Genomic DNA, 12,263 nt, shown 5'->3' with positions numbered 1-12,263 from the left:
ACCATGCTGTGTATAAATATATCACTCTTTTTCTATATTGTTATATTAATATTGCATTTTTGAATTAGTTAGTTATTGGAGTATGTGCTGCTTTCACATAACATGTGGCCAAGAAAGTCATTAAGTTGATTTTCTTCTAGCTTCTCAAAGTGGGTTTCTCTTCATCGAATTTAAATTCAAAGATGTAGACAGTTGTCTTCAATAGTAGATCAGGTGGTACTTCAAGGTTACACCCTCTTCTGTGTTGGGATGAGAATGGTCAATCACTTAAATAGTGCTAATCACTCGATTTGGATAAATGGGGTATTACTTGTGAAATAAGGAATGTTAAACTTAGACAATCTTGTAGATACATATCTATCTCATTCCTCTAAGAATAATCAATTTTAACCTAAATATACCCAAATTTTGACAGAATAATAAAGCCTAATTGCAAATATCATCTAACAAGAAATTGGACAAATAACTGTTGCTTATCAGGTTTAGTAATATGATAAAATGTTTGCATACCAATAGAGATTACCTATTTATGTTTACATATAAATATCTTTAGAGCTTTTCATGCCCTCTCGTGTTTCTTCAAATTATACTTGTTTTTTATATGACCAGTTAACACATTTCATTCTATAGGTCTGTTTTACTACAGAAAGATAAACTGTCCTTGGCAAAAGCAATCACCAATATTAACAGTCTACCAGGTTACGTTATAAGTGCACACATACGTATACAAGGGCATGAACCTCGATATATATTAGCTTTAAGTTTCCAATCACGTCGCGACAAGTGTCTGAACAAAACCATTTTGGCAGAGTTCCAAGCTAGCAAGTCCTGATACGACCACGCGAGTGGCATTCTGGGATCTTGAGAAACGTTTTCCAGACAGCAGCATGAGCTTGTCTTCTGTGAAAGGCGCGGATATCTGAGAGGGGGTAGTGGTGTTCTCAAAAACGTGTGTGAGAAGATGTTTCATAGCTTAATGAAGTTTAAAGTAATTTAATATCGAGTTATTAATTACTTAATTGTGAATGCTCGGTGGAATATATTTTGTGAGGATGAAAAACAGAAAAACTGTTCTTCATTATAGAATTATGCACATTTCGAATGAGCTCGGTGTATTTACTTTTTAATACTACTGTTATATATGTATATACTTGAATTTCAAAAGAATAAGTTCTAGTTTTTACTTCTAGTGTATGCGACAATGTGTAACTTGTACTGAAGTTGTAGTGAAACATTCACATATTATTGACCTAAATATGTCAAATTCAAGACAAGATTGCTATTGGCAAAATTTGTAAGTATCCGTTTTATGCCAAAATCATTCATTTCAGTGCAATTGTTGCTATACTGGAACAAACTATTTAAATATCATTATGGGAGAAAATGCTACACATATAAGTTATATTAATTATTATTATCATATGACTCTGAACTTGAGCCTCAATTGTAACACTAAATTCGCAGAGTTTATTCTGGAATTTTTGTAAATGTTGTTGCACTACCACTACCACATACTTTAGTATCAGTAGGCCTGTCACTATGTCATTGTCAATACACAATCAGAAGTACAGTTTAAAACTTTAAATTTTAATGTTTTTAATAATAAAGATAGTGTAGGCCTAACCATTGTTAACCCTAGTAAAATGTCCACGAAATGATGAATGTAATGAGAGAAAATAGTTACCCAGAATTACCCTCAATTTAAGTATATCGGTCAACAAAATATTACTGGTATTATTATTAATAAACTCATAATAAAGGAGACTAAAATTATTAATGATAATAGTACTTGAGGTCCCTAATATTTCTAGCAAACTGTAAAGCAAAAAACATATTTAGAAACTATGAAAAATAAAAAAAATAAAATGTATTTTTGTGTCATGCATTGTAATTTGTATACAATATTTTTGAACTTTGCCAATTTACATAAAATATAGTACTGTTATTACTGCTTCTTTGATATTAAGAACTAACAATGAAAACAGAAAAGTTAAATAGACTGCTTAAAATTTGTTGGTGATGTTAAGATCTTGGATGTTGCTGGCTGTAACTTACAGCGTAAGTGTGACTTTGATTTTACAATAGGATTTAGTTCATATGATGAGTTGGATGAATGGATAACTGGCAGATGGCTTTTAGATTTAATTGTAATAAATGTACCATAATACATGTGGGTTATCATAATTTAAACTATAAGTATAACTTATAATTTTGATGGAAATCACTAACTGTTATGAAACTGAGACGTTCTTGGTGTTTCAGTTGATTACTCACTTTTAAGCCATCCAAGCAGTGTTGCCAATGGTAGGACAAAAACTTGAAAAAGGATTCTGTGTTATAATACTGAATATATTATAGATTAAAAGAGATTATGATTTCATTCTGTAAATCTCTAGTTAGGCTTTATTTTTGAGTATTGTGTTCATTCTTGGGCTTCTTACCTTAGGACATTGAAATTTGAATTGTTGGAAAGGGTTTGAATGATTATAATTGCAGGGAGTGTACACATCCTTGAAAGTCATCGAAATCGAGAATGGAATTTCAAGTTCTTAAGGTGCTTGAAAAGGGGATTTTTTTGGCAAAAGTATTTAAATATAATAGCATTATGTATTGACATATCAAATTTCAATGCATGTTGCAGAGTTGAATGCAATAAATAATCTTTTTTTTTTTTTTTAGTCTACATTCATATTTTGAACAAATAAATAAAAATTTTATAAAATTTCATTCGAATCTGATTGATTTTGATGTAGATTTTAGGTTCCAAAAAAGTGCTTGAAATTGATCTGAGCAATTCAGTATGAACATTGTGCTTGGTATGGAAGGTTTGTCATACAAGGACAGATTGATATAATCGTTGAACTTGTTTTCTCACGAAAAAGGAAAAGTTAAGAGGGGGGATCTCATTGAGGTGTTCAGTATTATTAAGGGATTTTATAGTATTGATGAATAATTGTTTTTCTTAATTTGATGGTGAGAATGGCTGGACAAAGGGTCACGTATTAATTTGGGTATAGTAGGAGTCATCTTGAGTTTATTTTTATAACAGTGTGGTTGCATTTTGATGTCACAGATGCAGTGATTTTAATTGAGTTTACGTGATCAGGGCTGGATTTGAATCTTATTTTCAAGTACAATGTCATAATGTCCGAGATACTCCTTATTGTCACTTAAATGTTACGTTATTCAGCGTTTTGTTCCTTGCAGTTATTAAGGGTAATGATCACTAAACGTAAGTAGTTGTAATTATTCTTTAGTATCTTTTGAATCTGCTATGACTGAAAAAGTCTGTAATTTATCTACTTCACATATGGTCTTACGGAATAATTTTATAAGTATCAATACAGTCACGTACAATGTTTTTGTGATTTGCAACATATGTAGCAGCTTAAGCTGTTTTGTAATTCCCATTATATGATATATAGTGTATACTAAAACATTAACATGGGGGCCCAAATTTGACCTGAATGTTGGTTAGGGAAAAAATTGTAGAATATATTTTTTAAATGAAATATATCCTGGGAAAACTAGAATATACCACCAAAAAAGGATCACCAAAAGAGTGAGGACCAGATATTTGAGCCATTTATTTTCATTTTTGGCATGTTCATGGACAAGGAGTAGATATCAAAACATTTGAGTGTGTAGCTAATATGTTACTCCAGTTTTTAAGAGGGGAGATATAAGCGTTAAGGGAGTTATAGACTAAATATTTTTGTTGTGTGGGGGAGCTCCTTTTGAGAGGATGGTAAAAGGTGTTTTTTATGACAATTTGATGAGTTTCAAAGTTTTGTCAGCCTGCCAACATGGTTTTACAAGGATAAAATCCTGCCACACTAACTTACCAATTTTTTTAATATATTTGTATTTCCAGAAAGTATTTGAAGTGGATATAAAAGATTAGTAAAAAAAAAATCCTACTGTAAGAGTAGCGGATACGATGATTAAATGGAAGGGTGGTAGAAAACAAGGTTGTTGTTAATGGAATTCAGTTTTAACTGCTCTGATGTTACATGTGCTTCTTGGGATATGCATTTGGACTGTTGCTATGTTATATTTATATCAATGACCTTGACTAGAACGTGAAATAGGTTTTTTTGGTAATATAAACATTTTTAAATCTGGCTGACTGTAATGAGAGTGTTATTTTATTGAGAGACTTTGATTGGCTGAGTGGACAAACATATGACAGTTTGAATTCAAAGTCTAAGTTTTGATTTCCAAAATATTTAAATAATTTCTAAATCTTCACTTTGTGTCACGAGATGCATCATCCTTTTTAGATTTTATATCTGACCTAACGTGGTTTTCAGTATGTCCAACCAATTAGAAACAAAAAAACTATGAAACTTAAACCTCCTAAGTTTTCAGTTTGCTGATATATCAAATTTGTCTAACCCACCACACAAGCCCGTGTCATCTTATCATAACTTTCAAGGCAGTTATCTAAGCCCAGAGGAGGAGAATTTCATTATCTATAACAACACTCGAGATTATTTATTTATTGTAATTAGGTTTTATTATTCATTATTATAATTTTATTATAAAGATTTTTTTTTAATTGTAATCTTATCTTAATATACGTGGTTAGGACTAACCTAAATATAAGTTGGCTAAACCTTGCGAGATATTATTGGGATTATAGCCAAAAATATTTTAACATTGAGTTAATGACAGCGTGTCTAATCATTGTAAGTAGAAATTTAAGAAAGGTACATTAAATTATTTACATTGATTGCCAGGTTGATATTTAGTTTCACTCAAAGTATATATCTTGCTAGCTTTGATTGGAAATGAATTAAATTCTCTGATTGTTTTTTTTTTTTTTAACTCTAAGCAGATAATAGAATTGTTTTAACATGTTATTGGCTAGAAAGCAAGTTAAATATAATAGTTTTGGGGCATGATATTTTATGCCTAATGTATTTTGTATTCTAAAATGCATATTCGAAAACTACATGAATTTTAATTTATCAAGAAAAAAGTAAGGCTACTCTTCCATGGAATTTAGTGCAAGAGGTCTGAACTTGGATGTGAATGATAAATATCTTATTTTTTGCATATAACATTTATTTATTACTGTATTTTTTTTTAAAATCAAGATTAGTAAAAATGTAAAATTTGAAACTCGTTAGGTTTGGTGACAAACTTAGTTTTAAATTTCACGTCAAGCTCCCAGCCTGCTTGTGACTGTAACCTGAACATTTGTTCATTCTAAGCTCTGATGGAAACATGCTATTGTGATTTATTGCTTTTCAAACAGAAGACATCCAAAAGAACAGTAATAAAATGATAAAATTAAAGCAGATGTGGAAAGGCTAGAAGCTGAGGCTGTTAGGGTAAATAATTGTAATTATTTGTGACAATATGCAGTCATTCTAGATAAAAATAGTATTTTATATTTTACAAATTTTTAGTGTATATTAATGATTTCACTACAGTTAATTCTGATTAAGGAGTTAGAACTACAAATGTTGTAATGGTTTTCAAACGAGATCTAAAACTCTACCACTTTTGATTAGTTCACTATTCATATTTGGGAGAATAAAAAAGCCTTATAGACTTTTATAGACAATTCTCTTTTTAAATCTTCATTCTAATGTGAATCCTCTTCACCAGGAGCTTCAAGTTTGTATTTATCTGCATCCGTGAATGATGACGGCAGTTACGGTATATTTTTAAAAAGCAGTCATTATTTTATGTCTTTGTTTTCATTCTGGTTGTTTTGGTCATCCTGGGTGCCATCTTTACCAATTTCAAGGTGTTGGGCAACAGCAGTACTGGTAATAGTGATGTTGCTGCCTTCTCTGGTAGAGGTACTTGTATGTAAGGCAATAATATCACGTTGGTCATGTGACAAAGAATAGTCCCATATCATGTGTCATGGTTGAAGATGGGTTGTCAAATTAGCCTTCTTAAAATTTAGAATCAGTCTGTAACATAGGGTTAAAGGCCATAAACTAATTGGTCTCTATCAAATCTTCATAGGGTAGATTCTTTGGTAGAATATATGACAATAAAATAAGAAAATATAGTATTTTTTTTGTAGCATCTTATGTACACACTCTCTATGCTTGAATAAATGTACCAGTTAAACTTTCTACACCAGTTTAGAAATGAAATAACATCTTTGTAAAGTTTCAGGCTACACGTTTGGTCCAGTAATAGATTCTCACAAATTAGAATAGCTGTCTAAGTCAGGGTGCATACGCATTCTTGAAAATCCTTAATTTCAAGAGCTTGAGAGCACTTGAAAAGGAGTGTTTTTTTTTTGTTTTTTTCAAAAGTACTTGAAAATATTATAATAACAGAGTATATCGATATATCTAACTTTAATGCATGTTGAGGAGTCGAGCGCCAGTATTGTGTAATATCTGAAACTTGGTTGCTGGTTTACAAGTACTGATCATTGCCCCCCTGGTACTGGATGGTCAAATTAGTACAAGGCTGGTATTTCTTTAAAAATATGCATCTATGAATGGCTTAATATAACTTATTGAAAACTGAGTAAGGCTACACATTGCTTATTTACACTCATGAGCTACAAAGCAATAAGTTGAACTGATGTGTGAAGAAGTAGGGACTTGTACAGAAAATAAATGTTCTGAAATTTTCAGCAAAAATTCTAAAAATTTAGTATATTCCTATCACAAGCAAAGAAAACTTTGGGTGTACCATATATATTTTTTGGCTATGAAAGAAACCAATTACTGTAATTTTTCAAACTTTCTGAGAAGTTTCAAGCCAATGCATACTTTTAGACAAATTGGCTTTATTCTTCAATATTTGGTACACAGTAAGGGTTTTTCTTTAATGTGGCAATGGTCATGCTAATGTTTTTGTCTGGAATTCCAAAATGCATCCCGTTTTCAGGAGTTGTGTTCAAATACTTTACTGCTTGTTTGCACAAAGTAAATGGAACCTTCCCATTTTGTTGATGTGAACATGACTATTCATAACTCCATAACCCTTTGGCTTGAATTTTGTAGCTGTTAAAATGAGTATGCCTTGCATCATATATTGGTCAAAGTTTGTTTTGTTACAGTTCTGTAATAATTTGCCAGTGATTGATTTATTTGTAGCTTTTTAAATAAAAAGTTGATACATGTGTGACAAAAATGCTCAATTGAAATTTAAAACTGACTAGTACCGAGTTTGACTTGTAATTTATAGAACTATTGATTTCATAAATATTACATTAAAAGTTTTTTTAACCTATTTTGAAAAACATTAGGTAGTGATTTAAGATAAAATTCTTTCAAGTTTAATTCTCACAAGTTGTAGAACTCTCCGCATTAAAAATGTTTTCATTTCTTCTTATTTAGATTTATGTTTTTGAATTTTGATTTAACTAAGAAAATAGTGAGTAATGAGGTTTGCATTGCATCAGTTTTAGAATTTTCATGATTTAGTTTTCAGAACTAAGTTATAAAGTTTTAACACTTGACACAATGGAAAAGTGTCTTCAATTATATTATACACTTTAGAACTTGAGTCTGTCTGTAGTATGGATGATTTCAATCGCACACCTATAGATGAAATATTTAGTGTCATGTTCTTCCTTGAATGAATCAAGTTTTAACCGTTCTGCAGTCAAGTGACTTTTTTGTGACTTCAGATTGCAATGACGTAACTCTGATAAACATTTGAAATTGTATTTTTTCAAAACAGTGTTTCACAACAAAATTGTGGAAACCTCAAAGCATAAAAGGTGGTAGAAAAATAATCAAATTATATGAATTTTTTCAAACTAAAACTAGATCTTAATGTTTTGACTGTTTCTCTTTATTGGCTGGTGATTGTGCTTTAGGTATATTCATGAATGTAGTACAGTATACATTTGTTCTTAGTAACACGAGCGTGTATTGACCTATACCTGTACAATCATGACATCACACAAATGGACATAACTGTGTGACAGGCAGTTTGAAGTGGTGAATGACATGCAGTTGTGGCCATATCATCTACTACCCTAATGCCATGTATGAATCAGAAACCCTAATACTTTGATATTTATGCAGTCAGAAGAACTGCTTTTGCACATTGGCAAGGTACTTGAAATTTATAAGTTATTGATATTATTCTAAGTTCATATTGCCTACGATCCTTTACAAGTAACCTCAAATGCACTGGTAGCCAGTGTGTGCTCTAAGATGTAGAGTAATACAAACTATGTTATGTTCCAGTAACTTCTACTTCACGCAGAAGCTGAATAGCTGTTCATAATTATAGTGTCACAAAGCTGGTATTTGGAGTGATTGCTGTTTGAATGAATACAGTTCAGTTTATAGATGAAAAACTTTCTTTTGTCCTCTCTTTTGCAGCGGTGATTGTAACACACTACTATGTTGATAGCACACTATAAAACAAAATTTTTACATTCTGTACATGTACTCTTTCAGCTCACTGTGCCTGGGCTCTCACAGATTAGCATTGAATGGTTTTGCTACAGAGTTGCAGCTCACGTGTTCTACAGGTCGTGAGCATATAATTGGTACCCCTAAAACACTAATACTTGAACAAAAGTCTGTAACATTAGCTTTCTGCAAGAGACATCACCGTTTCACTTGTCACCTTGCCTCAAGTTTAAATCCAATAGCTAGAATGAAGAAGTCGGTTAGAGTGGTGGTTTAATTTAGAACACCAGGGAGACTTCAAGACACTAAAAATATTTGGCACCAACAAAGGTTACCATGGAAAGATGAACCTTACATTCACATTCCAACTTATGCCTAGTTGTGGATGAACTGAGCTGACTGCTATGTTTGGCCAAGTTGATGACCAAAACTAATCAAGACTCGTGCTAGTTTAAACTAGTCATAGTTACAGTAGCAACCTCCTGTTGTTGCTTTACTGTTGGCTGGAGAAAATCTGCTGTATTTCCCATTGCTCAACAATTTGTGGATAGTTTCTGCTCTCATGTCCAAAAAAGTTGCAATTAAAACAGATACTTCATCCTTTACATTCAGACTGTAGAGGCATTACCAGGGTAACTGTGTATATCACTTGACTATTCCTCAGTGATCAGTGTGATTACACCATTGGTGATGCTTGTAGCACTAGTGGTTTAGATGAGCTAAGTTTATTTGATGTGATAGCATCTGAAACTCATTGAAACCTCATTGTAGCCAAAAGAACATCACATTTTTGGCTTGATCATTTTACACTGTTGAAATTTAGAATTGTTCTAAATTGGTCTGGTAGTACATCACTTAGACCAGATAACATCCATTATGAAATGCTGTGCTATCTCTCTCTCTCTCTTGCCAGTCTCAATCTCTTAGTTCTTTTTTGAACATATTTGCATAAGGAATATTTTACCATAATTATGGCATTGGGCTATTGTCATCATTTCTCTAAGCCTGGGAAGAATCCTAAGATCCCTTGTAATTATAGGCCTGCTACTTTGACTACCTGTCTATGTAAACTTTTGGAGTGGAATGTTAATGCTTGTTTTGTTTGTTCCCAAGAAGCAAATAATTTCCTCTCCACCAACCAATATGTGGTTTCTGAGGACATTGATCTACCATAGATCACATAATTTGGCTAGAAATGTCAATCATGGAAGCCTTCCTCAAGAGGAAGAATTTAAATTATATCCTTTTTTTCTTAATTTTGGGAAGGCTATTAACACTTCATAGAGGTTTGGCATTCTACAAGACCTCCATTCGTATGGGTTGTGTGGCCACTTACTCATTTTTTATAGTAATTTTCAGCTGACTCTTCATGCAAGAAATTTCAAAGCTGTCTTGAATGTCACACTTTTAGCATTAAATTTAACACTATCACTAAATAACTTTCTCCTACTGTTTCATAAAGCCGCTATGTCTATAACTTTCAGATTTCACGATGATCAATGAATATGAAGTACAATGAATGGCAGCTCCAGGCTCCTTAATAAATTGTATGAATGCACAAATTTTGGTCGACTAAAACTTATTGCATGCATTTTTGTTCCTAGTAAGGTTTGCTTGCGCTTTGATCCAATGCTCAGTTCAGAAGGTTCATAAATTCGAGTGTGGTTTGGACAAAATTCTTAGGGCATCTTTCTCAGAATAAGCTGATTTTAACTCCACACATTAAGCATTTTAAAGTCAAGCATACAAGGGCACTGAACATCCTCTGTGTCCTCCCTTTCAAGATCTGTTGTGCTCCCATTTGATCTTAGCTCTACTATGGGTCCCTGATCAATGTCTAGACCAGTTACTGTATTGAAGATGTTGGACCCTGCATATCATCAGGGGCTTTTCACAGAATTCTATGATCCTCCACTTTTCCTCAAATATTTGTATCTTTCTTTGCAGTGTGCTGATAGTTTCTTATCTGTGCTACAGAATACTATGTCACTGTTTCTTCATGCCTCAATGAGCTATGCTTTTTGTGAGTAGGTGGTCTCCTATTCCTTCTTTTGATTTCCATATACAGGGAAAAATTAGTGAAATAGGTCTGACATTGGATGTTATTGCAGAATCTGATAATCGGCCAATAACACCATGATTCGTTCCATTCCCACTTGTGATCCTTTTCTTTTGTCACTTTAAGATCTTGGATACTTCTGACTGGAAATACAGACTTCTCTTTAATGAACATTATTTGAGCCTTACTTATGTTCCAGCTTTATACAACACAGCAGTGAAAGTAGAATTTGTATGGATGATCCTATGAACAACTACAAAGTTGCCATAAACAAAGACTGAACCCACAGAATTACTTGCTTTCAAACCATCCACAAAATTTTCTTACTCTGGATCATATAGAAGCTGCAAATTACACTAATTGTACAATTTTTATCAACTCATTTGGCTCTTTGAAGACTATAAAACTGCTTAATGTTATTCGTAAAAGACTGATCTATTACTCATTAACATCAATATCTATTTAGTTTGTTTGGATTCCTGACCTTGTCATCATCTGAGGGAACGAGTTCACTGACACTATGGCAAAATTGCCTCTAATGGCAATGTAATCGCTTTTTGTCCAATTTTGGGATTTCATGCCCATCATCAAAGCAGGGCTTTATGCTTCTTGCAGATGATTTGGAAAAAGCTTCACAACAAGATTTTTCCATATAAAACCTACTATTGCTTATTAGCCACATAGTTTGTGTAGGAATGAGAGAGAGAAAGTTGCCCTTACAAGGCTCCACATTGGCCACAGTCTTCCTGTACATCATTGTCTTTTACTAGAGACTGATCCACCAGTATGTGATCTTTGTGACTGAAGTCACTACTTCACACATTTTATTTTCATGCTGTTGCTGAGGGATGGCACCACTTGTGACATTTTTACTTGTGGTGTACCTTTAATATTGAATTGTCATTGGCAGTAATGACACCGTCGAGATTGATTGTGTTTTTAGTTTTTTTTATGCCTATTGGTCTTTTTAACTCTAATTTTTTACACATTTTGGATAAAGAAATAGGTGTTTTTTATTTTATTCTTTTTAACATTTAACAGTTGGTTTCAAAACATAAAGTAAATAAATAAACCATTGTCTGCCATAGATAGACCTGGTTCTGCATGTCAGAAAGCCTAAAACAACTAACCCACATCAGCAGAGTTTGCAGTTGCACAAACATCATCAAACTCCACACTCTGGCTTCCAAACAATTCCTTGTGACTTTATCCACTTACCTTTCATTCCAAAATGATCATGACTGCATTAAGGGTCCTCGGTGGCTATGAAATGCATGTTGCCTCACCTGAAAGTAAAGTGGCTCTGGCTGGAAGACTTCATTTCTCCAGAAACTTCTTTGACTCCCTCTTAGGCATTGGCAACTCCACTCAGTGACAACCTGAGATTTCTATTAGTCTGTATTGTACAGAGAGTTGAGTATGTTATATTAGAATTAATTTGGGGCCTCACAACATCATATCAACCCATGTTGCCACATCTGGTCATGCTCTACTTGATGACTGTGCATCTTGACAATATCCCTGTAGTATAGTTTCCATTGCAAAAGACTATAGTAAGGCTCTCAGGTCCAAAGCACATCACTTTTTTCATGAATTCCAGAATCCATCTAGTATATATGGATGATGGTTTCCCAGCACTTGTTTCAACAGTCCAGTCATGCAGAAATTCATAGGTGCTGCATCTAGCAATTTTTGTTGTATAGAGTAATTTGGATGCCTATTTTGTTCTCCAGATGGAAATTCTCCTTAATTTTGTTGCATATTGTTACCTTAAACACGAGCAGATTTTGCCAGTGACCTTTTTGTTTGTAAATTTTCAATTGTTACAAAATGCTACACATTTCTTG

The 12,263-nt window shown here is 32.9% G+C and overlaps 1 protein-coding gene across 3 annotated transcripts in view; it reads left to right on the top strand.

Annotated features, from left to right (window-relative positions):
- The first annotated feature begins 893 nt into the window (after positions 1-893).
- Positions 894-12,263, top strand: part of LOC106467831 — a 44,295-nt gene continuing 32,925 nt past the window's right edge. For all 3 annotated transcript variants that reach the window (XR_002612486.1, XM_013928210.2, XM_022396027.1), the window contains exon 1: positions 894-1,294. Coding sequence is in view for 2 of the 3 variants with exons in the window: in XM_013928210.2 (XP_013783664.1) it covers positions 1,194-1,294 (101 nt within the window). In the remaining variant the exon portion in view is untranslated. The remainder of the gene's footprint in view (positions 1,295-12,263) is intronic.

The sequence above is a fragment of the Limulus polyphemus genome, unplaced genomic scaffold (assembly GCF_000517525.1).
Source record: "Limulus polyphemus unplaced genomic scaffold, Limulus_polyphemus-2.1.2 Scaffold2759, whole genome shotgun sequence".
Taxonomy (NCBI): Eukaryota; Metazoa; Arthropoda; class Merostomata; order Xiphosura; family Limulidae; genus Limulus; species Limulus polyphemus.
The sequence above is the reverse complement of the archived record's forward strand: the minus strand, read 5'-3'. Positions and strand labels throughout refer to the sequence as shown.